Below are 26,395 nucleotides of genomic sequence, written 5' to 3'. Positions count from 1 at the left end.
ACCTGAAAAAAAAGAAAACATAAATCACTGCTTTGAATAAGAAATGTTTCTCTTCTCTCTGCTTTAGAACCATTTGAAATTGAATAGAGCAATTACAGCCAATATTGTCCAGCAGTTATTTTACACACAATAAAATAGACGCTCTACAACAGGTCACTTCCTGAACTCCTGTGCAAACAGTAATCAGTCACACTATTGTAACAACAACCAACCACCCAGGCACCCAGCAATAAAAATACTCAGTGCAACACACAGTAACCACTTATTACTGTGAAACTTTTTTCAAGTAGTAAAGTCAAGTGCAACTTTTTTCAACAAAACAACAGCTTAGCAGCTTTAAGACAATGACAACAATTATATACCTGAGATGAGAATCCTACCTGGCAATCACATCAGCTGCATACAACAAAATATCAAGATGAGAAATATATTGTAATGTAAACCAAAAATAAAGTGTGTAGGCTTAGGCTACTACCAAATTTGTGCAAACAACTTCTTCCGTCTGAGTTCAACATCACCATCATAAACAATCCGTTTCAGAGTGAGGAAATATATAGTTTGACCTAAGCCTACATCATAACTTCTCACTGTTCAGCATTTGGGAATTTCAAGGTTCTTGTGCAAAAACACAAGCTGATCAACATGGTCCGGTTTGAGAGCGCTTCTTTTTGCAGTGATAATATCTCCTGCAGTGGAGAATACTCTCTCTGCTGACACACTTGTCCCTGGGATGCACAAGTATCTCTTTGCCAACCTAGAGAGGAGAGGAAATGTGCCCTTATGGCGATGCCACCAGTCCAAGGGATCCTCAGAGAGAGGTGCAGCTGGAGATCTACAGTACAATTCCATTTCCTCGTCAGCACTGGCATCGGCGGTCTTACTCTGTCCTGCAGGTTCACTGATGTCATTGAAAGCAGCTCCCAGCAAACTCACAAGCAGCGATGACGAGGCTCTTCTTTTGGGGGCAGAGGGGCCTGCTAAGTCAGACACATTGTCATCCACGGACAGCAACTCTTCATTGGTTCCTGAACTTCCTGTTCTGCCAGGCGCTTCATCTTCTGTCCTACGTCTCCTCTCATACTGTGTTTGAACAAAATAAATAAGAGCAAAAAACAGCAGTTAGCAGCACTTTCTCAGCCAATGCTGCAGCTCACATCACAACAGATAACTATTTTTCTCAGTCTTAACATTTTACTGACTATGCAGCTGCTTATTTAACATTACATTGTTATTACAATTGAATTGAAAGATATTCCATAAGTTTTACAAGTAGAAATTCAATTACCTCCAGGGATGCAGCCTCTGAAGTCACTCCTGCGTAGACATCTAATCTCTCCTCTTCTGTCAGGAAAGGTAACCCCTTAAAGCGAGGATCCAGGGCAGAGGATGTATGAAGGATCTTCTTCTCTGCCCCACTGTTGTACCTCTTAAGGAGATCTGTTTTGATGGCATTCTTCACATCCCGGATCAGTGGTTGGTCTCCAATAGTGTCTGACATGTTCTGGAGGAGTTGGGCATATACTGGTGCAATGAGGCTGACTGTAGGACTGCTCTCCTCTGACATAAAAACAGTGGCATCCTTCACTGGTTTTAATGTCTTCACTGCTTCCTCCATGTTAGCCAGATCTGCTCTGCTGAGAGTGACGATGTCACTTTCATCTACATTTAGGGCAGGCGACAGCAGTGTGGCATGCACTGCAGCTTGCAGTTGCAAAAACCTCTCCATCATATCGTGAGCACTATTCCACCTTGTGGCGACATCAGTTATCAGTTTCAGTGGACTTGTCAGTTTAAGAACAACCCTCTGGTTTTCTTCAAGCAGGTGCTTTGCCTTTGTGCTGCGGTGGAAGTATGCTGAGATGCGTCGGACTCTGCCCAGAAGCCTGGAGACCGTCGGTAGCTTAAGCGCCCGCTGCGCAGCGAGGTTCAACGTATGCGCGAAGCATTTAACATGAGGGAACTTCCCAATTTCAGCAGCACTTATCATATTAGCGGCGTTGTCCGTCACCAGCACAATACTTTTATCTGTTAGCTGCCATTCCTCAACAACATCCAAGAGTAGCCTCGCCATATGAGCACCAGTGTGGCTCTCATAAACTGCTCTCGTCTGCAGCACATGTGATGCAATCTGCCAATCCTCGCTAATATAATGTGCCGTTATGGTTACATAGGACTCTGTTGCGACTGAAGTCCAGGCGTCACTTGTAATGGCTACACGACTGGCTTTACACATGGATTCCATTACCTTTGCTTTGGTTTCTTTGTATATTGCGGGAAGCGCAGAATCCGTGAAAGTAGCTCTTGTCGGTAGCTTATACCGGGGCTCAAGTGTTTTAAGCATGTGGCGAAACCCCACATTTTCTACCACAGAATAGGGTCGTAGATCTTTCGCTATGAAACATGCCACCGATCGTGTGATCCTCTTTGCTCTCTCAGAGTTGTGTGGCAACGTTGACACTAGCGACTCGTCAATTCTTGGCTGGGATGTATCAACTTTTTGTGTTGCTTTTGAAGCCAACTCAGGATGCCAGCAATCAACATGATTTGTGAAGTTAGTTGTATTGCCAACGTGCTTGATTTTAGTGTGGCAGGTTTTACACACCGCGTAAGTCTTGTCTAGTTTCCCATTTACTTCGTAGAATCCAAAATGTGCCCAGATGTCAGCTTTCCACGCTTTGGGTGCATTTTTAATGGTCCGTCTATCGTGGTCATCTCCCTCCGCCTCAGCCATCTTGATTAATGTTGTTATGATGCCGCCGGAAGTAATTGAAACTTCGCGGGGCAATTGTTCTGTCACTAGTTTGGAGTTTAACACAGTTTTAAACTGGAGTTGTAGTTTAAAACTCCAAACTAGCGACAGAGCAATTGTCCCCACAACTTTCCACTGGAGGCCAGAAAACATAATCGATTATGGCACTTTGCCGCATCGATGCTGAATCGTGCATGCCCCGCATTGCGATGCATCGCCGAATCGATTATTGTTGACACCACTACTGAATATGTTTTGCCGTTTGATGTCTATGTCTGGACCGCTACGTAAAAAGGAGGTTTTCTGCCCCGTTACTTCTCCGCTGCTTTCTTGTTCCAGTTTGAAAAGCAAACTGCAGTTTGCTTTTTAGCCCAACTGTATATACTGTGTTTCTCAGGCGCGGAGGGATACTGACTTGTTGTGAAAAGTAACTTACAATTCTACCCGTGGTATACGCTCAGTATATCACGGCTAATAACCAATCAGATTGCTTGATTTGACTTATCCGTTTTATAACTATATATATATACTATAACGGTAATAACTATAAGATATATCTGAAATAAATAAGTGTACTGAAACAAATACCAATAACTGTATTGCATTGTTTTCTTATGCGCAATTACTTCATACTGTCTAGTTCTCTTTTTCGTCCTGCATTTATTGTGCCCCCCTCAGAAAATAACTGGCCCCCCAGTGGCCCCCCCAGTCAAATTGGTCTAGAACCGCCACTGCTCTGCTGTGCTGTCAGTGCAGGAAAAAATAAATCATTCATGTTCGTGTTGACATGAAAAGTGACCACACGGTCGGTGTCTCTGTTCATCTTTTTTTTTCTCCATGCCCTTAAAAGTTCTGTATGAATCATAAAAAAACAATGAATGAATCAACATTTGCTGCTCAGTACCTAAACATAAATATTAAATATGTCTCATCTCATCATTAAAACATGAAAAATAAAATGACGGGTAATAATGGATTATGACGGAAATTTTACGATCCTGTCCGTCAAAATGACGGACAACGAAGAAGTCTAACGCAACCACTGCTCAGCACACAGTCTAATCAAATATATGTATTGTTATATACACAAGTTATTGAGCCGTTTCCGCTCTACATCCTGAACTCCTCCCTTCGATGCAATGCACTTCCGTTTTGGCGGACTGGGTTTGTTTTGCAAGCTAACTCCGTTGTGCCGACAAAGCACTGATATCGCAGAGACAAAGAGGATATAACAATTACAACATGAAGAAAAGTGGTTCGGGAACTACGTGTGCGGTAGTTGGTTGCAATCACTCGAGAAAGCACCTGAACGAGTGGTTAGATAGAGAGTGCTACGACCACAAACCAGCACCCAGCACCCAGCCATGTTGTTCATTAAATACAGATAAACACAACAAATACTGCATGCATTGTATTTTTTAATATTATATATGAATATTTTCATAGTGATGTAATTGTGTGGGCTGCTTTTATATTTTAATTTGTAATACCTGTTAGGATTAAACATGTGATCTTTCTTGTTGAAGCCATTTCTTTAGTTTCCTCTAAACAATTAATTCATTCAGTGTTATTTATTTACAGTATGAGCTTAATATGAATGATGAACTGTGTTAAAAGAAATTGTAGCACTCTAAGGAACATATGAAATGCAATAATGCAATAACAGTGCAATAATGAAATGAAATTACATCAAACTTTATTTTCACTCAAACAGTACAGGCACATATGATATATTGCACAGCATAAAGAGATCATGTAAATTGTGCATTATGTAAACAACAGACAACTGTTGGCTCCTGTGGGCATGACCTAAATAAGGCAAATAATGCTGGGCCACGTCGTCATGTTATCCTCCCAGTTTTGCACTGAATTCGGGTGGGGGAGAGTAACGCCATCTCCAGTCAAAGAAGTAGAATCGTGTTCCCAAGCTAGCATCACTGTTAGCATCGAAATCGCTGTGTTTACACCAGTGCCCGTCCGACTGTTTACACCGGTTTACACCGACAGACGCTGTGCAAAAGACTTCCGGCGGAAATGAAGTGCATTTGTGTAGGGTTATGGCGCTGCCCGTGGTTTGTCGCGTAAACTTGTCTATTGGATTGCATATCGGCAGGTGTTGCTCAGACCAGCAGGGGGAGCTCAGGCTCAAAGAGAAACCTGGCAGTAACAGACTCCCAGCTGCAGGCTGATGTGTTAAACTGCTGAAGGCATGCAGCTGGTTCAGCAGCGAACCTCAGCCGCCAGGCTCGGGCCTCATCATTGCACAGATTTACACAGAACATTGAGTGATGATTACATAACTATTCACCAACACTGCATGGAGATTGGATACCCATCCTTCAAAACTGTGAACTGAGAGCCTGACGCTGGTGATGTTAGTCTGATAAGTTGAGGGCCTGGCGAAGCTGCCACGTGGCCATTCCCCTTAAACCCCGCAGCTTTGAGGGGAATATACTACTGACTGCTATGTGTAGGTCTAGGAGAGACCAGTACCAACCCAAGCACAGCGGCTTTGAAGGGAAGGGTTTTGAATTCCCCTCTTGTGTAACTGCCAACAACATGTCTTTGTTTTTGTATTTTGGAGAAAAATTATATCTATAAAAAACTGTGACAAGCTATGTCCAGCTGCTTCTTTCACACTTTGCAAAGGTTTTTAATGTAAAATCAGGAAGACAAAATAGCATTCAAATAATAAATATAGTAAAATTCATGATTTCAAAGGAGGAAATTCCAGGGTAACGACCTGCTATACAGTATGTATTCATTTTATAGTGATTTTGTTTTGCTATGGATCTTATGGACACAAAAAAAGGGGTACAGTTACAAAAGTCCAGAAATAAACTTGAAGCAAGTGTGACTACGTTTTAAATAGGTTGCATGCAGAACAGTTTCTACTACCGCTTCTGCAGTTTTAGCTCAGCGGGGATCTGCTTGTATGGTGAAGTCCTGTAGCAGTTTGAAGCGAACATTGCTGTGTTTCACTAACATTTACTCTAAACGTCAGCCATAAACATTTCACCTCAAGGTCTATGAGACTAAGGCGTCTTCTCTTGTTCCAATTGAGTGTCAGAAACGTTCTCTTCTTCCTCTGCATCTCCTCCAATGCTTCCTCTGGACTGCAGACGGATCTCAGCATACTCCGTCTTTGAGTCCAGGCCTCTGATCTCCCCTTCCCCAGGCTCACCCTTTGAATGGGCCTGCAGTTTAGCAAAGTCCACATTGACGTAATGGAGAAGTTCTTCCTCAGAGTCTTCTCTCTCTTCCAGAAAAGCTTTATTAGCATAAATCACATCCACTTTTGAAGAGTTGATCTACAGAAAACAAAAGAGTGGCTTTAGTGATGTAGAAAAGGAGGTAGTAGTGCACAATAAGGCCCATTGTTAAACAGAACACTTTTGGGAAATAAGCTCGTTAGCCAGTAAACCAACCGTTCATCGTTTCCTTTTTTTAAATGTCATTCAATGATGTTTTTGACATTCTATGGCGCACTTGTTTTTTAATTAAATTCCATTGTGTATGTCATACCAAATGATGAGATGTCTTTATGGCATAATATACTATGTTTTATTTTTACATATATATGGAAATACTATACAGTGAATTTATTTTAGAATAAAATACTATGACATTTTACACATTTTTCATGGCATCCTATATTATCAATTAGAACATTTTTATGAGAATTAATTCTGAAATACATTTATAACATACTATAATGCAACTTTTTACATGTTTATGGCAAACCTGACCGACTTCTTTAAGGGATCTTTTCCACAAATTAAAGTTGGACTTGTGACCTTTGGTGCTCTTTTTTCTATTATTATGATTAGTATGTTTATTAATTAGGTTTCATTGTTTCATCTCATGTTAGCTTTTTATATACTTTCACTTCTGTCTATTGTGTTTTACGACCTTCTTATTTTTTATTATCTTTGCATTATATTTCAGTTTTTATTCATATGAACCATGTTCTAAAGCACTTTGTTCTGCATGCTTTACTGATTACTGACTCTGATTATTTTGACATTTGTCATGGCATACAAAACAAATACTCTTGAAGTCATTGTATAGATGACAATGACTTTGTAGAACATACTATAGCATGAGTTTTAAAAATAAAAGTTTTTAAACATACCATACAATGCCTTTTTGACATAGTATATAATGACTTTTTGAGACAACTTGAACTCACCGCATCAGTAACTACAGGGTTGCATGTCTCCGCCTTTCCCTTGTCCGAGGAAGAGATTACTTTTCCTTTCCTAAAAGTAACACACACAACAATATCGAGACATTTATTATAATTTTATATTAAAGTCTTTCATTTCATGGTGATATTTAGCAATGTTCTGAGGTGGCCATGGCTGCACTGCTTAAATGTGCTGCCAGCCTGGTCACCAGTCAAGTTACACCCCTGATGACACCCTCAAAATGTGTTTACAATATTTTTTTGACAAGCTTTGAAAAAAAAGTTGTCTCTCACCGGTAGGAGATTATCAGCAGCGGTACACACACCAGCAGCATCCCCAGAGCTGCCACTACAAAACCGATCCAAAAAGACAACGAGTGGAAGCCTGAAAAGTCCCCACAAAACACATTGATCATTAAAACCAGAGAGGCAGATTATTAACAAATACAAATTCACCATCTCGCAATTCCTCTACCTTGCTCAGTTTTGCTAAGCGACATGTTAAAAGCAAAACTGTCAGAGCCCAGTGAGTTGATGCTGAGGCAGACTACAGAGAGCGTGTCTTCGTCCAGATCGTACAGGGTGATGATGCTCTTCATGCCCACGTTCCCCAGGGACTCTTCCCTGATTGGGATGGCAGCAGAGTGATTGACAGGCTCTCCGGCCAACTTCCAAACCAGGGAGGGAGGCGGGTTCCCCTGGCTGTAGCAGGAACATCGGATCATGGATGAAATCTTGATGCAATGGGAAGAAGACAGGATCTCTGGAGGAACTGAGACAAATAAGTAATTACATTTTGTTTAATGGTAACAAAGGATTGCCTTTAATTAAAAAAAGTGTATCAATCTCACATGTGACGTCAAAGCTGACACGCTCTGAGGTGCCAGGTCCGTGGACATTCAGAGCTTCACAGTAATACTGATCTTCTGAGAGTTTAGTCACATTAAATGTGAGGTCTCTCTCAGAGCCCATCACCTTCTCCTCTCTTCCAGCCGCTCTGAACCAGGTGAAGTTTACTGCTGCTGGATTGGCGATGCTTGTGCAGGTCAGAGTTACAGAATTGCCGTCCTGCACCGGACCAGAGGGGTCTACAGACACCGAGGTGTTCTTAGGGAGATCTGAAAAGCATAGTGTTTAGCTGATGTTAATAGTTCATGCTATGTCAGTCACTTCAAAATAAAAAAGAATGTCTTGGTTTTAAGTTAAGGATTTAGGCCCGTTGGAGTAGCTTACCACCAATGGTACAAGAAGCACAGTTTGAGAATCACAGTCTATGTAAAAACACATCTACATTTTGAGTTGCCTTTTTTTAGAAAACTGAGACAACAACCTCTTCATTCTCTGTGTTTGGAAATAACATCTTAATAATAAAACAAAACAAAAGAAACCAAACACAACATCCTCACATGATTTAAAGCTCACCTATTATGCAATATTTGAACAATATATTATGGGGCCTATTTCAACCCTGTTACAAAAGTGCTGATTCTGGGTCCGGCCCTTTAAATGTAACCGAGCAGTTCCTGGCCACGCCCCTTCGGAGCGTCTGCATGCAAGCGGTGAGCTCTGAAGAGAAGGCTGTGTAACCATAGAAACTCTGCTGAACGCTGCCTTGATTGAACGCCATATTATGTTCCAAACTACATTAAGCAATATTTCTGAAACAGTATGGAGCTCAAACACTTTCTCTCTTGCGGGTTTACCTCAAGGACTGTACCTTTTATATCCGGCTTCTTTACACATATTCTCTCCAGTACAGTGTTAGCTCTGAGTGTGCTTGCTAATGTAAACACAGACCATGTTACTTCCAAAACATGTCACACATTGTTTCTGATGTATACAGCAGCTTAACATGTTCTTTTTTCAGTGTTTACCGCTAGAACAGTGCTATTATATGCATTATAAACATAACACAGTGGTGACTCGTCATCAGGTGCAGGGCATGAGGCACAGCCCCACATACTGTCAGCAGAAATGAATTAAAATTATAATTAAAAAAATATGTATAAAATATATTTTAAAATATATTTAAAGATCATGTTTTGTCATCTGATTCGTCTCTACATTGCTGTTTTAGTCTGCGTTCTTCTGATTAGTGTCCACAGTGTGCCGTGTTGAGCGATGTGGGGTAGCTCTGGGCTGCCCCTCTCTCTCGCTGTAGAAATGAACGTGTACTGTGAAAACTACACTGTGCATGCTCAGAGTCTTTTTGTATTCATTGTGTGCGCCAAAAAAATAATCACCAGTGGGGCAAAGTGCTGGCAACCCCACCAAAACGTCATCTCATAATTCAGAGCTGATTGGCTGTGAGTATGTGTGCCGCGAAAAGTGTAGTTGTGAAGAGGAGACGAGAGAGAGCAGCGTATAGCGATTAAAATCAGTGAAACGGAAAGAAAATGAATGAAGTTGACCATCTACTTCAGCTTTGGTAAGTTCATTTGATGTCATATATTTTGTTGATATTCTGTGTTTTGCCTATAGGCTATTGCTCTGGTGGATCGATGGATATTGTGACCTCGGGGATGAGTGTCTGTGTTTTCCTTATATATACTGTCAGTCTTGGCCTCAGAGACAGTACTACTCTCTATACAGCAGAGCCATATTCAGTCTGTTGAACTTGACAGTGTAAATCAATGTATTTACTGTGAAAATCAACTTACACTGAATGTCCAGCTGAATCAGTGTTGAATTTTGGTCCCCATGCTCATTTTCTGCTACACAGTAGTAGTCACCACTGCTGCTTGGTTTGACATTGTTTAAAACCAAACTTGATCCAGCCTCCTTTTCCTCTTCATCACCTTTGTACCAGGTGTAGTTGGTCACAGGTGGGTTGGCCCGGCTTTTGCAAAGCAGAGAAACAGAGCTGCCCTCCAAAAGTGGACCTTCAGGCTCAATGATTATTGTAGATTCCTTGGGAGGAACTAAATAAAACAAAAACAAATATCTTTTAAAATGTTGCTGGTCAATATTTATCTGTTTGACTGTTTTTCAATCAGACTTACATTGTACGTCTATCTGAGTGATGGATGAGTTCTGGGTCCCGTATATGTTACTGATTTTACAGTAAAATTGTCTGTCAACTTCTGACACAGTGGTTGAAAACCTCTTCCCCGAACCCAAATCGGTCACCTGACCTCCATTCACTTTGTACCAAGTGTACACAGCTGGATTGGCATTGCCGTCGCAGGTCAGATTCACCAAGCTGCCCTCTTTTACTGTAGCAGAGTAGCTGACTGATGTGTTCTTTGGAGGATCTGGAAGAGATGATTGAAAATCTAGTAAACTGTTTTTGTTACCTTAAGACAGAGCCAGGCTAGTTTTTCCACTTGTTGCCAGTCTTTGTGCTGTGCTACGCTAACCAGCTTCTGGATGTAGTTACATTTTTGACAGACAAATGTGAGAGTGCAAGTAATTTTCTCATATAGCACTTGTCAAAAAGACATACTAGATGACAATGTACAAAACACCCTATTGTGTGCACTACCAAGGTTGTTAATATTAAAGCATTATGATGGCTTCATGAATCGGTCTTTCCAACTTTTGGGAGAATGTGAAAAACCTCTTTAAAGGTCTCCTATTATACTATTTTTAGGCATCTATATTATATGTCTCATATATATGAAAAACATGTCTTTGAAGTGTTTTGCTCAAAATACCAAACAGATCACCCATTCTAGCCATGCCTCATACCCCTCTATTTCAGCCCTGTTAGAGAAGTGCTGATTCCGAGTCCGTTGCTTGCTAATGTAAACACAGACCATATTACTTCCAAAACGTTTCACATTGTTTCTGATACAGCAACGTTTCTGATAGGGCCGTGGAAGTAAAGCCAGCTCACATTTCCAATATTACATAATAACGGTTAGCAGCTCCGTTGTACCCCTATTTTTAGAGATGTGGGCAAGCAGGAAAAGAGAGAGCGTTGTATTTTCCGACACTTTGTGATGTCTACACATATTTATTAAAGACATCTAAAAGTGCATTTTGCATGATATGTGACCTTTAAATAATAAAAATAAAGATAAATGACTTTGGTTTGTGACCTTTAAATAATAAAAATAAAGATAAATGACTTTGTTTTAGTGTCCCCTTTTTTTCCACTCGATAATCAAGTCTGCAGTTTTAGTAAACACAACTTGATCCAAATGCTCTGCAGAGTCCCCAGAGGAACATTTCATAACATCACATTATATCAAATGAAGGGAATTATTAAATGTGAACTAAATCAACATCCAACTCAGCAACAAGAAAAGGCCTGAAACATACTCACAAAGAACATGGAGGGTCATAAACTTTTCAAACCGAAGGTCGGTGTTGCCAGCTTGTCGTTTGTAGAGAGCGGTGCACGAAAGATTCTGTCCATTGTGGAGGTAAGAAGAGGTGAAGTTCAAAACAGAGACCATGGATTCAGATTCATGTTTCTCCTCAATGTCACCTATCCTGGGGGTCCAAGTCAGATCTGGGGGAAGGATGGGACACGGAGCTACAGCCGTGCAGCTCAACGTCACCGGAGCCCCCTCCTCTACCTCCAGTGTAGATGGAGTTATGGTAGGTTGGTCCAGTGAATCTGAGGAGTAAAAAAAACAAGTAAATGACAAGAGAGAAACCAAAAGATGTGTAAAGTGAAAAAATTAAAAGAAACAATACAAACTTTGAGTGGTGATATGGACTCCTGTTGGATAGGTGCCCTTCAGCTTGTTTTCACACTGAATCCTGAAGTAGTATTTGTCAGAATGGGACGGTTGCATGTTGTGGAAGATGGTGGTGCACTCCTTGTTCAGTAGGTTCCCTGTGAGGTTTCCTTGCAGAATGTTTCCGCTTGCCTGATCTCCAGTGAGGCTGGAATCAAACACAATTGTTCCGCGCATTCTTTCTCTTTTCCAAATTGCTTTGCAGGAATGATCCAGATCTCCATCAAACGTTGAGTCTAAGCCGAAAGTGCAGGGGACCTTCACACAGGATCCAGTTAGTCCATCTATTCTCTGAGGCATGGTGATTTCCCACTTCACGGCGCATAAGCTACCTGGGGTGAAATAAAAGCAATAAATTAAATATCTGCCAAGGTTAAAAAAAATGAAGTATTCAAACAAATACCAGACTCAGGGACAGATTTATCCCACAGGCCATAAGACTGCTAATCACCTGAGCTCTGTTAAGTGCCTCGATAAACATTCATCTGTTTGTCATCTTGTGATCTACTTATTTATCTAAATAGTTATCACCGCAATAAAACCGTATTTAACTTTGTCTTAATGTACAATATTTAATTTCATATTCTGTTCTTTTATATATCATATTCTATTTACATGTATATAGATTTCTATTGAATTTCATTATATATGTTGCATCGTTGGAGGAGCTCGGGTCATAAGATTTTCATTGCCATTTCTACACTGTAGCTCATCTTTAAAAAAAAGAAAGAAAATTAAGCAGAAATGTAAACATAATTAAAAGAAAACAAACCCGTCCAAATTAACAGCACACACACACAAAACCTTAACTTTAAACAAAAAAAGCATATTTTGCACTTTTTGTGAGTAATCTAAAGACATCGAAAGGCATTCAATTGTTGGAAACCCTACCTTGAAGTAGAAGGAGGAAAACCTTTAAAGCACCCGTCATGCTTTTCTGTCAGCTTGATATTCCTACAGAGGCACCAGACACACACAACAGACATGAAATCTATTCATTTGATTAACTAGTTAACTACTTCAATATGAATAGCCCTAGTAAAGAAGAATACATGTTTTATAGGGGGGAATTATATTAACTTCACTTCATACTTCACAAAGTAAATATGATCAAATGTGACGTTTGATTTTTGTTGCTGAAAGAATAACCCAGTTTGAGTAATTTCAAGCTTCACACAGTAGAGAAGCAGTGCTGCTTATTTCAAAAACATAATGAATATACTGAAAAGTATTAGTTATAAATAAAAGTAATACTTTTAAACTATTGCTTTAACTTGTATTGCAATGTACTCTTACTGTTACTGGTGTCATCACTAAAGAGAGGAAATAATGTCGTCCTTTCAAAGATAAAATAAGGGAGCCAGCATGAAGATGTTAACTGATGATAACTATTTAAAATGTTTTGAATTTGCTTTGATAGCAATTCTGTAAAGGTATGCACATTTTTATTACAAATAAAAAACTATATATAAATATACTGATAACTATTTAAAATGTTTTGCAAAACATTTTATGTAGAAAGTAATAAAACAAATACAAAACTTCTTTAAAAGGTATGTCAATTATTATTACCACGAACAAACAACATATATATATATATATATATATATACAGTATGTAACAAAATGACTGAATTAGCTAACAAAATAAGCCTGCCATTTTATGACTTGCAATCATTTGAGTTTTCTAAAACAAATATCTTACCTTACAGCCAACAATGATGGTCAGCATACGATATGTTCTGTTTCTAGAGAAGAAATAAATACATTAGTAGTAGTAGTATATACAGTACTGATCTATGTTTCAGAAATTGATAAAGAAACAAATAAAGGTTTCACCAGCATGGAAGGGTCAGTGGTAATAGTCCAAGAACTGAGTCATGTCAGACTGGTGTCGCGTGTTGATGGCTTTTGAAAGATGTGTCCGGGGTGTGGCCTTCAGCACCATAGAGATTTGAATCTCTTTTTACTACATTAATGCAAGTCCCATCAGTCATTTCTAAGGGATTCACATAATAATGTTCCAAACTAGATTTTATAATGAAATATAAATGTGTTTTCAAAAGTGAGTTGTTGATTTACATATTCAATAAACAGAAAAATATCAAATATGACATTTGTTTCCACACTCAAGTACTCAACTGTTTAATCAGATCATGTTGTCATTTTGAAACAAAGAGGAAGTGAAGAGAAACAAAATGAAAGGCAATGCAGAAAGAGGGAAGAAACAACAATGTGATACTTTACATGCACAAATAGTAGAAGTCATAAAGTGTCATAAATGAAACAGTCAAGTTGAAGTAAATATAAGTGAAAACAAAGTGAAGTATAAAGACTTTACCAAACTAGTTGCCAGTGGGCATTGTGTGTGATGTTTTTGAACAAGCAGAAACTATTTCTGAACTTTCCTGAGCAGCCACATTTAGGAGCTACGCAGAGATGAACACGATGAAGGAGAAGTGAATCAGTTTGATTCTTAAAACACAGATACTTGGTCTTTGACATATAATTATTTATGCTGGGATTCTTCTAGAATCAAACCAAGAACATAGTGTTACAAACTGTAGGCTGATTTTCAAACAGCACTGATGTCAGTTTAGTTGGCTGTAAGAAAGACAGAAGTGGTTAAGCGTCTGAGACATGAGGTCAAAGCCTTATATAGACTCTTCTTATCTGTTAGAGTAAGCATCTCAAAAGAGCAGGAAATTTGCTCTAAAGGTGCCACGACTGGTGCAAATAAATATATATATCACAACCAAATACACAAATACATTGTTTCTGGTTTGTTCTTGATCATGTTAAAACGACATCTTAGTGAAGATCCTCTTAAGCACCAACTCTCTAACAGGAAGGAAATTGTGTTCTGCGTCAATAAAGAACATTTATCTCCCAGCTTATTACTGTGTTGCTATGTGCACACTGCACTGCAAGGAAACAGTGGTCATCGTTAAAATACTTAACAAAATAAACAGGTAATAAGTTACGCAGGTGTCAGGGATGTAGGAGTGTGTGTGCATGATTTGATGCAAGTCCGCTCACATATTTGTTGGAAATAAATAAATATAGAAAATAACAGCGTTTTGTGAAATGTTATGTAAAGTGCTACAACAAATACTCAAATGTAAGATATTTGGTAATATACTTTACTATAAATAAGAAATACGAGGATATACAAACACACGACACAGGAACAATGATTAGTAATTGTGAAAATATTGTTAAAACTGACACGGCACTAAGCACAACTAATAATAGGGACGACTGGACATTATGCAACTTTCTACAACCTACTGTATGTGCAAGAGAATAAACAGCACATTGCAAAATAGCTAAATATGAATCAAAGACTGCATGATTGAAAGAAAATGCAGATATTTGTGTGCCATTATTAAGTTGCAGATACAGGTTTTGATTGAAAAAAGAGCAAATTAGAACAAACGTTTTAATAATAACCATTTAATAGTGCATTCATAACAGTGCATGCCTTCATTTGTTTGCATATCAAACCCACATGCATTTCCAAATGACTTAATTCATAAAAATGTAATTTCTGAAAACAAATATACAGGATATGGACATATTTGAGGAAACACTTGACCATATAAAACAATCCAATCCAGAAACAGTGACGCAGCACACAGTCTAATACAATGGTTGCATCGTTATATTAGATTGCGTTATATCGACAGGTGCTGCTAGTATTGTGTTCACACCCTGTTGTAGTTCAAGTGTACACCTGTGCTGTAATGCTGCGCTCAGACCAGCAGGGGGAGCTCAGGCTCAAAGAGAAACCCGGCAGTAACAGACTCCCAGCTGCAGGCTGATGTGTTAAACTGCTGAAGGCTTGCAGCTGGTTCAGCGTTGAACCTCAGCCGCCACTCAAGCATCAAGTAACAGTTTCCCCCACTGCATTTATACACATCGGTTCAACATCTGGAGCCAGTGCACCTCCTCGTGTCACGCTAGACTATATCAGTGTTTTCTTCTAGAATGAAAAGAGACTTGAGGACTACGAGAACATCAGCACAGCACACTCAGCCTTATCTCCGAATCCATTGAACGATGACACAGACACCAGTGAGGATGAATTAGAGATCAATTATTCACAGGTGAACTTCAAGTCAAACACTCAGAGAGCCGTCAGAGACTTGATCAACTCTGATGAAGAGGAGACGCAGTACTCTCACGTCAAAATCTGAGTTTACATTATCTTATCCTGCCTTACAAGGTCAGCTAATTGTTAAATACAGTTTGGATTTCAATGTTTCACTGCTTCTCTCCTTTGATCAATAAGTACCAAAATGGTGAGCTTAATCCAAACCCATGAAACCTACAATTAAAAAGAAAGACATTGTGTTTAAACTTCTGGGTTGTTGGGGAACCATTTTCCAAGCCCACCCCTTTGACCCAGTTGATCAGTTTGTACTGCCCTCTCTGAGCACAGGCCTTCAACTTTGGGCTTCTGTGCTCTCAGGGTTTTGTTTCCCTGTTTCTGCCTGTTGGCGTCAGCTGATAGAGATGTTACAATGCTTTGCCTGTTTTATCTTGTTATGCAGAATGTTGATTATTCTCTCAGAACCAGATAAATGGGTCTGGGGTAGAGATCTTCAGAATTGGTCGGGCAACCGCTTTGTCAACTTCTTGCTGCAGCACATGTCTTGTGAATTCTCCGGCCATAACTTTATAATAAACCATCAGTGTTTGCCATCAAGTTCCAGCTCTCCCCGTGTCTCACTGTGTTTTCCATTACAATACATTATTTAAAGAAGAGTATTGACATTTACGACGATGGCTTTAATGTTGCAATATTATTATATTATGTTTCTGAAATAAACATTTTCAAACAATGTGCCAAATACATATTGCTGCATGTCATTACGCTTTTTGTAATCTTTTCACAATTTGTATAACTGCCAATAACATTTCTTAGTTTTTGTATTTTGAAAAATAAATCTATAAAAAAAGTTTGACAAACTATGTCCATCTGCTGCTTTCACGCTTTGCAAAGGCTTTAAATGTAAAATCATGATGCAAGATAGCGCTCAAATATTAAATATAGTAAAGGTCATGATTTCAAAGGAAATACGTACTGTTATAATTGATTGTTGGGTAACTACCTGCTATACAGTATGTATTCATTTTATGGTGATTGTGTTTTGCTATGCATCTTATGGATCAAATATGTACAGTAACAAAAGTCCAGAACTAAACTGAAAGCCTTTAAATAGGCTGCCTGCAGAGCAGTTTTTACCCCCGCTGCTGCAGCTTTCTTTGTAGCTCAGCAGGGATCTGCTTGTAAGGAGAAGTCCTGTAGCAGTTTGAAGCGCATAATTCTGTGTTTCACTCCCATTTCCATTAAACGTCAGCCATAAACTTTTCACCACAAGGTCTATGAGACTAAGGTGTCTTTTCTTGTTCCAATTGAGTGTCAGCAACGTTCTCTTCTTCCTCTGCATCTCCTTAGATCGATTGGATCTCAGCATACTCAGCGGTCTCTGAGTCCAGGCCTGTGATCTCCTGCAGTTTAGCAGAGTCCACATTGACGTAATGGAGAGGTTCTTCCCCAGTTACTTCTTTCATTTCTAGAAAGGCTTGATTAACATAAACCACATCCACTTCTGAAGAGTTGATCTACAGAAAACAAAATAGTTGCTTTAGTGATGTAGAAAGGAGGTATAGTGCACAATAAGGCCCATTGTTAAACAGAACACTTTTGGGAAGTAGCTTGTTTGCCAGTAACGAGTCGCTAATTGCTTCCTTTTTTTAAAATACCATGTGGGAGAGTGGGGTACGATGAGCCAGTGGGTAAATTGACCCACCCCCTTTATCTAGGGAACTGTGCACATTTGTTTTCTATATTTCTATTTGGCTGTGATGGAGAGAAGCACACAGTCAATGGGCTAAATAGAGCCAGTGGTTCAACAAGAGACAGACAGAGGAGATGGAGAGAGTGGCCACTGATGTCAAAAGTGGAAAATCCATCAGAGCAGCGACAAAAGACCGAAATATTGACAACCCTGCGTAGATACATGAAAAGTATGGAGGAAAAGGAAAGGAAAACAGTAGGTACAGTGGAACAGCAGAGGCAAAGAGGGTCTTCACAAAGGAGCTTGCAGACCAAAAACTGGCTGACCAGTTCCATGGCAAACAGCTCAGGTTTAAACTTCAAAAAGTCAATAGGTCAATTTACCCCCAGATGGCTTAATTTAACTCAATTTACCCCTCAGATTGGGCAAGCTAAGCCACAAGACCACTTTTTTTTTTTAAGAAATCATATTTTCATGACCTTTTGTGATATATGCATTAATTTCATTTTGATTGACAGAAGACGTCCTGAAGTAAAGGTTGTTGATGTCACTTGACTTTTATCTCGTTTGTCGTTGCCTAGAGGTCAACATAATTAAAATGATGGCTCATCTTACCCCACTCTCCCATACTATGATATTTTTGACATTTTTGACACTTTGTTCTGCATTTTTGTAAATGAAAAAATTACAGAACACTTTCAAGCTTCACTACTGAAACTGATTGTATAACCGATTATTTTCGAAATGTTTCATTGCATACAAAACACATACTTTTTTGGAATGACTTTTAACGATCTATGTATTTTTGAGATACCATACAATGCTGTTTTGACAAAGTATATAATATTTTTTAGGACTCGGCAAAAACAGCAAAAAGTACATTTTGTTGGGTATTTGGAGCTTCCTGCCAATGTGTGCAAGACATAATAAACTCACCACATTAGTAGCTAAAGGGTTGCAAGTCTCTGCCTTTCCCTTGTCGGAGGAAGAGATGACTTTTCCTTTCCTACGACAAACACAAATAAATTGCAAAAGAAAAAAATAGAGTCATTTATTAGAATTTTCTAATAAAGTCTTTCATTTAATTGTTTTCGGATATATTTAACAATTGTTTGAGGCGGCCATGGTTGCGCTACTTCAATTTGCTGCCTTTCTGGTCCCCAGAGCTAACCCCCTGATGACTACCTCAAAATACATTTACAATATTAGTAGTAGCTTTGAAAAAAAGGGTTGTCTCTCACCGGTAGTATATTAGCAGCAGCAGTACAGACACCAGCAGCATCCCCAGAGCTCCCATGACAAAACCGATCCCAATTGACAAAGAGTGGAGGCCTGAAAATTCCCCACAAACCACATTGATCGTTAAAACCAGAGAGGGCCAGAATATGCAAAAAAACAAACAAAGTACTGTGGGGATTGCCCACAGTACTGAATGTATGTGAGTCGCTTTGGGTAAAAGCGTCTAACAAGTGACAGGTAATGTAATGTAACAATAACCACATTCTTCATTACAAGGACACTCTCTCTACAGCTAAATCCACATACATAAGTTGTGATGTGTGCCATTTGGTGAAGCACTTTCAGCTGCACCTGCACTATGAAAAGTGATATATAAATGAAGCTTTATTATTATTATAACATAAAATAAATCTTTTATAATAATAGTTAATTAGAATCTTTTTGTTTTACTTCCCCTAAGTTCTGTCATTACTTTCCCAGAAGCAGAATAAAAGGTTGCACTCACTGGCCAATGTATTAGTTACACCTGTTCAACTGCTTTGTGACACAAATATCTAATCAGCCAATTACAAGGCAGCAACTTAAAGCATTTGGGATGTAGACATGGTCAAGACGACCTGTTGAAGTTCAAACAGATCATCAGAATGGGGAGGAAAGGTGATTTAAGTGACTTTTAACTTGGCATGGTTGTTGCCATGAGTATTTCAGAAACTGCTGATCTACGGGAATTTTCACGCACAACCATCTGTATGGTTTACAGAGAATGGTCAGAAAATAACCACATTGATCATTAAAACCAGAGAGGCAGATTATGCAGAAAAACCAAACAAATACAAATTCACCATCTCGCAATTCCTCTACCTTGCTCAGTTTTGCTAAGCAAAAAAATGTTAAAAGCAAAACTGTCAGAGCCCAGTGAGTTGATGCTGAGGCAGACTGGAGAGAGCGTGTCTTCGTCCAGATCGTACAGGGTGATGATGCTCTTCATGCCCACGTTCCCCAGGGACTCTTCCCTGATTGGGATGGCAGCAGAGTGATTGACAGGCTCTCCGGCCAACTTCCAAACCAGAGATGGAGGCGGGTTCCCCTGGCTGTAGCAGGAACATCGGATCATGGATGAAATCTTGATGCAACGGGAAGAAGACAGGATCTCTGGAGGAACTGAGACAAAGAAGTAATTACATTTTGTTTAATGGAAACAAAGGATTGCCTTTAATTAAAAAAGTGTATCACTCTCACATGTGACGTCAAAGCTGACACGCTCTGAGATGCCAGGTCCGTGGACATTCAGAGCTTCACAGTAATACTGATCTTCTGAGAGTTTAGTCACATTGAAGGTGAGGTCTCTCTCAGAGCCCATCACCTTCTCCTCTCTTCCAGCCGCTCTGAACCAGGTGAAGTTCACTGCTGCTGGATTGGCGATGCTTGTGCAGGTCAGAGTTACAGAGCTGCCGTCCTGCACCGGACCAGAGGGGTCAACAGACACCGAGGTGTTCTTAGGGAGATCTGAAAAGCATAGTGTTTAGCTGATGTTAATAGTTCATGCTATGTCAGTCACTTCAAAATAAAAAAGAATGTCTTGGTTTTAAGATAAGGATTTAGGCCAGTTGGAGTAGCTTACCACCAATGGTACAAGAATCACAGTTTGAGAATCACAGTCTATGTAAAACACATTTACATTTTGAGTTGCCTTTTTTTAGAAAACTGAGACAACAACCTCTTCATTCTCTGTGTTTGGAAATAACATCTTAATAATCAAACAAAAGAAAATAAACCAAACACAACATCCTCACATGATTTAAAGCTCACCTATTATGCAATATTTTAACAATATATTATGGGGCCTATTTCAATCCTGTTACAAAAGTGCTGATTATGGGTCTGGCACTTTAAATGTAACCGAGCAGCTCCTGGCCACGCCCCTTCGGAGTGTCTGCATGCAAGCGGTGAGCTCTGAAGAGAAGGCTGTGTAACCATAGAAACTCTGCTGAACGCTGCCTTCATTGAACGCCATATTATGTTCCAAACTACATTAGGCAATATTTCTGAAACAGTATGGAGCTCAAACGCTTTCTCTCTTGCGGGTTCACCTCAAGGACAGTACCTTTTATATCCGGCTTCTTTACACATATTCTCTCCAGTAGGCCTACAGTGTTAGCTCTGAGTTTGCTTGCTAATGTAAACACAGACCATATTACTTCCAAAATACGTCACACATTGTTTCTGATGTATACAGCAGCTTAACATGTTCTTTTTTCAGTGTTTACCGCTAGAACAGTGCTATTATATGCATTATATGCAGGGGTGCACATAAGTGGTACGCAGGTACGCATGCGCGGCAACAATCTGAAATGCGTACCGTCACTTGTGTCACAAAGCGCATTCGCGTACCGATGTACAGGACTGTCTCAGAAAATTAGAATATTGTGATAAAGTTCTTTATTTTCTGTAATGCAATTAAAAAAACAAAAATGTCATACATTCTGGATTCATTACAAATCAACTGAAATATTGCAAGCCTTTTATTATTTTAATATTGCTGATTATGGCATACAGCTTAAGAAAACTCAAAAATCCTATCTCAAAAAATTAGAATAGTTCCTCAGACCAAGTAAAAAAAAAAGATTTATAACAGCAAAACACAATCAAACATTTGAAAATGTCCATTAATGCACTCAGTACTTGGTTGGGAATCCTTTTGCACGGATTACTGCATCAATGCGGCGTGGCATGGAGGCAATCAGCCTGTGGCATTGCTGAGGTGTTATGGATGCCCAGGATGCTTCAATAGCGGCCTTTAGCTCATTAGCATTGTTGGGTCTGGTGTCTTTCAGCTTCTTCTTCACAATACCCCACATATTCTCTATGGGGTTCAGGTCAGGGGAATTTGCAGGCCAATCGAGGACAGTAATGCCATGGTCAGTACACCAGTTACTGGTGGTTTTGGCACTGTGGGCAGGTGCCAGATCATGCTGGAAAATGAATTCCTCATCTCCATAGAGCTTTTCAGCAGACGGAAGCATGTAGTGCTCTAAAATCTCTTGGTACACAGCTGCATTTATGAAACACAGTGGACCAACACCAGCAGCTGACATGGCTCCCCAAACCATCGCTGACTGTGGGAACTTCACACTGGATTTCAAGCAACTTGGATTTTGCTCCTCTCCAGCCTTTCTCCAGACTCTGGCGCCTTGACTTCCAAATGAAATACAAAACTTGCTTTCGTCTGAAAAGAGGACTTTGGACCACTGTGCAACTGTCCAGTGCTTCTTTTCCTTAGCCCAAGTCAGACGCCTCTTCCGTTGTCTTGAGTTCAGAAGTGGCTTGACCATGGGAATACGGCTATTGTAGCCCATTTCCCGGACACGTCTGTGAACAGTGACTTTTGATACCTGGACTCCAGCTTCAGTCCACTGTCTTTGAAGCTCCCCCAAATTCTGGAAGCGACTCTTCTTCACAATGCTGTTAAGGCTGCGGTCATCTCTCTTGGTTGTGCAGCGTTTCCTGCCACATTTCCCCCTTCCAACAGACTTTTTGTGGATGTGCTTTGAAACTGCACTCTGTGAACAGCTTGCTCTTTGAGAAATTTCTTTTTGTGTCTTACCCTCCTGATGGAGGGTGTCAATGACGGTCCTCTGGACAGCAGTCAGATCAGCAGTCTTCCCCATACTTGTGATTTAGTTTACTGAACCAAGCTGAGTGTTTTTCAAGGCTCAGGAAACCCTTGCAGGTGTTTCGAGTTAATTAGACGATTCAAGTGATTCGTTGAACACCCTACTAGTATACTTTTTCATGATATTCTAATATTTAGAGATAGGATATTTGAGTTTTCTTAAGCTGTATGCCATAATCAGCAATATTAAAATAATAAAAGGCTTGCAATATTTCAGTTGATTTGTAATGAATCCAGAATGTATGACATTTTTGTTTTTTTAATTGCATTACAGAAAATAAAGAACTTTATCACAATATTCTAATTTTCTGAGACAGTCCTGTATATGTGAAGCTTTTCCAGAAGGCGGTTAGATCATCAGACGACGGAGTTGGTCTCCGTGTGCACAGACAGGGCTGCTGTTAACGTCGGCCTGTACAGCAGCACTGCGCTAAAACAGCTGATCACAACGTTCACACGCTCTGTGGTCACGAAGCTCTGCACTCTACTACTACCCCCCCCCCCCCCGTTGACATTCGCGATACAGGGGGCTTCATCATACTCCACTAGCACCCCCACCCGCTGATATTCGCGATACAGAGGGCTTCATGGGAACTTTGAGGGCAGCCGGAAGTTGGAGTACCAAACACTGACTCCAGGTACTCATCTGAGTACCTCACTGAGAAAGTTGTGTGCACCCCTGATTATATGTACATAACACAGTGGTGACTCGTCATCAGGGGCAGGGCATGAGGCACAGCCCCACATACTGTCGGCTGAAATCAATTAAAATTATAATTCAAAAAATATGTATAAAATATATGTTAAAATATATTTAAAGATCATGTTTAGTCGTCTGATTCGTCTCTACATTGCTTTTTTGGTCTGCGTTCTTCTGATTAGTGTCCACAGTGTGCCTTTTGCCGTGTTGAGCGATGTGGGGTAGCTCTGGGCTGCCCCTCTCTCTCGCTCTAGAAATGAACGTGTACTGTGAAAACTACACTGTGCATGCTCAGAGTCTTTTTGTATTCATTGTGTGCGCCAAAAAAATAATCACCAGTGGGGCAAAGTGCTGGCAACCCCACCAAAACGTCAAATCATAATTCAGAGCTGATTGGCTGTGAGTATATGTGCCGTGAAAAGTGTAGTTGTGAAGAGGAGACGAGAGAGAGCAGCGTATAGCGATTAAAATCAGTGAAACGGAAAGAAAATGAATGAAGTTGACCATCTACTTCAGCTTTGGTAAGTTCATTTTATGTCATATATTTTGTTGATATTCTGTGTTTTGCCTATAGGCTATTGCTCTGGTGGATCGATGGATATTGTGACCTCGGGGATGAGTGTCTGTGTTTTCCTTATACTGTCAGTCTTGGCCTCAGAGACAGTACTACTCTCTATACAGCAGAGCCATATTCAGTCTGTTGAACTTGACAGTGTAAATCAATGTCTTTACGGTGAAAATCAACTTACACTGAATGTCCAGCTGAATCAGTGTTGAATTTTGGTCCCCATGCTCATTTTCTGCTACACAGTAGTAGTCACCACTGCTGCTTGGTTTGACATTGTTTAAAACCAAACTTGATCCAGCCTCCTTTTCCTCTTCATCACCTTTGTACCAGGTGTAGTTGGTCACAGGTGGGTTGGCCCGGCTTTTGCAAAGCAGAGAAACAAAGCTGCCTTCCAAAAGTGGACCTTTAGGCTCAATGATTATTGTAGTTTCCTTGGGAGGAACTAAATAAAAAAATATCTTTTAAAATGTTGCTGGTCAATATTTATCTGTTTGACTGTTTTTCAATCAGACTTACATTGTACGTCTATCTGAGTGATGGATGAGTTCTTGGTCCCGTATATGTTACTGATTTTACAGTAAAAGTGTCTGTCAACTTCTGACACAGTGGTTGAAAACCTTTTCCCCGAACCCACATCGGTCACCTGACCTCCATTCACTTTGTACCAAGTGTACACAGCTGGATTGGCATTGCCGTTGCAGGTCAGATTCACCAAGCTGCCCTTTTTTACTGTAGCAGAGTAGCTGACTGATGTGTTCTCTGGAAGAGATGATTGAAAATCTAGTAAACTGTTTTTGTTACCTTTAGACAGAGCCAGGCTAGTTTTCCCACTTGTTGCCAGTCTTTGTGCTGTGCTACGCTAACCAGCTTCTGGCTGTAGTTACATTTTTCACACAGACAAATGTGGAAGTGAAACAAATTTTCTCATATAGCACTTGTCAAAAAGACATACTACATGCCAATGTACAAAACACCCAATTGTGTGCACTACCAAGGTTGTTAATATTAAAGCATTATGATGGCTTCATGAATCGGTCTTTCCAACTTTTGGGAGAATGTGAAAAACCTCTTTAAAGGTCTCCTATTATACTATTTTTAGGCATCTATATTATATGTCTCATATATATGAAAAACATGTCTTTGAAGTGTTTTGCTCAAAATACCAAACAGATCACCCATTCTAGCCATGCCTCATACCCCTCTATTTCAGCCCTGTTAGAGAAGTGCTGATTCCGAGTCCGTTGCTTGCTAATGTAAACACAGACCATATTACTTCCAAAACGTTGCACATTGTTTCTGATACAGCAACGTTTCTGATAGGGCCGTGGAAGTAAAGCCAGCTCACATTTCCGATATTACATAATAACGGTAAACAGCTCCGTTGTACCCCTATTTTTAGAGATGTGGGCAAGCAGGAAAAGAGAGAGCGTTGTATTTTCCTACACTTTGTGATGTCTACACATATGTATTAAAGACATCTAAAAGGGCATTTTGCATGATATGTGACCTTTAAATTATAAAAATAAGAATAAACTCAAGTCAGCTCATAAATGACTTTGGTTTAGTGTCCCCTTTTTTTCCACTCGATAATCAAGTCTGCAGTTTTAGTAAACACAACTTGATCCAAATACTCTGCAGAGTCCCCAGAGGAACATTTCATAACATCACATTATATCAAATGAAGGGAATGATTAAATGTGAACTAAATCAACATCCAACTCAGCAACCAGAAAAGGCCTGAAACATACTCACAAAGAACATGGAGGGTCATAAACTTTTCAAACCAAAGGTCGGTGTTGCCAGCTTGTCGTTTGAAGAGAGCGGTGCACGAAAGATTCTGTCCATTGTGGAGGTAAGAAGAGGTGAAGTTCATAACAGAGACCATGGATTCAGATTCATGTTTCTCCTCAATGTCACCTATCCTGGGGGTCCAAGACAGATCTGGGGGAAGGATGGGACACGGGGCTACAGCCGTGCAGCTCAACGTCACCAGAGCCCCCTCCTCTACCTCCAGTGTAGATGGAGTTATGGTAGGTTGGTCCAGTGAATCTGAGGAGAAAAAAAACAAGTACATGACAAAAGGTAAACCAAAAGATGTGTAAAGTGAAAAAATTAAAAGACACAATACAAACTTTGAGTGGTGATACGGACTCCTGTTGGATAGGTGCCCTTCAGCTTGTTTTCACACTGAATCCTGAAGTAGTATTTGTCAGAATGGGACGGTTGCATGTTGTAGAAGATGGTGGTGCACTCCTTGTTCAGCAGGTTCCCTGTGAGATTTCCGCTTGCCTGATCTCCAGTGAGGCTGGAATCAAACACAATTGTTCCGTCCATGCTTCCTCTTTTCCAAATTCCTTTGCAGGAACCATCCAGAAGTCCATCAAACGTTGAGTCAACGGCGAAAGTGCAGGGGACCTTCACACAGGATCCAGTTAGTCCATCTATTCTCTGAGGCATGGTGATTTCCCACTTCACGGCGCATAAGCTACCTGAGGTGAAATAAAAGCAATAAATTAAATATCTGCCAAGGTTAAAGAAAAACTAAGTATTCAAACAACTACCAGACTCAGGGACAGATTTATCCCACAGGCCATAAGACTGCTAAACACCTGAGCTCTGTTAAGTGCCTCGACAAACATTCATCTGTTTGTCATCTTGCGATCTACTTATTTATCTAAATAGTTATCACCGCAATAAACCGTATTTAACTTTGTCTTAATGTACAATATTTAATTTCATATTCTGTTCTTGTATATATCATATTCTATTTACATGTATAT

General features: G+C 39.9%; 3 protein-coding genes across 3 annotated transcripts; all 3 read right to left on the bottom strand.

Moving 5' to 3' along the window:
* Positions 1 to 321: 321 nt before the first annotated feature.
* Positions 322 to 2,610, bottom strand: LOC307046149 (E3 SUMO-protein ligase ZBED1-like). The gene is made up of 2 exons (XM_079692346.1): positions 1,286 to 2,610; positions 322 to 1,080 (listed from the first exon to the last, which is right to left on the bottom strand). Exons 1-2 carry the CDS (start codon positions 2,339 to 2,341, stop codon positions 592 to 594), a joined length of 1,545 nt encoding a protein of 514 aa, XP_079548472.1. The 5' UTR covers positions 2,342 to 2,610; the 3' UTR covers positions 322 to 591.
* A 3,174-nt stretch (positions 2,611 to 5,784) lies between these two features.
* Positions 5,785 to 11,929, bottom strand: LOC307013537 (myelin-associated glycoprotein-like; the record flags this gene model as incomplete). The annotated part of the gene is made up of 9 exons (XM_079640937.1): positions 5,785 to 6,060; positions 6,942 to 7,011; positions 7,233 to 7,323; positions 7,414 to 7,710; positions 7,790 to 8,056; positions 9,599 to 9,859; positions 9,941 to 10,192; positions 11,209 to 11,505; positions 11,590 to 11,929. The coding sequence occupies 9 exons, from the start codon at positions 11,927 to 11,929 to the stop codon at positions 5,785 to 5,787; spliced, it is 2,151 nt and encodes a 716-aa protein (XP_079497063.1).
* Positions 11,930 to 17,088: 5,159 nt separating this feature from the next.
* LOC307013536 (sialic acid-binding Ig-like lectin 5) lies at positions 17,089 to 26,072 on the bottom strand (the record flags this gene model as incomplete). The annotated part of the gene is made up of 7 exons (XM_079640936.1): positions 17,089 to 17,259; positions 18,372 to 18,441; positions 18,677 to 18,767; positions 19,536 to 19,835; positions 19,914 to 20,180; positions 25,368 to 25,664; positions 25,748 to 26,072. The coding sequence occupies 7 exons, from the start codon at positions 26,070 to 26,072 to the stop codon at positions 17,089 to 17,091; spliced, it is 1,521 nt and encodes a 506-aa protein (XP_079497062.1).
* Positions 26,073 to 26,395: the final 323 nt, after the last annotated feature.

The sequence above is a fragment of the Notothenia rossii genome (assembly GCF_949606895.1).
Source record: "Notothenia rossii genome assembly, chromosome: 7".
NCBI classification, from domain to species: domain Eukaryota; kingdom Metazoa; phylum Chordata; class Actinopteri; order Perciformes; family Nototheniidae; genus Notothenia; species Notothenia rossii.
This window is presented reverse-complemented; position numbering and strand designations above follow the sequence as displayed.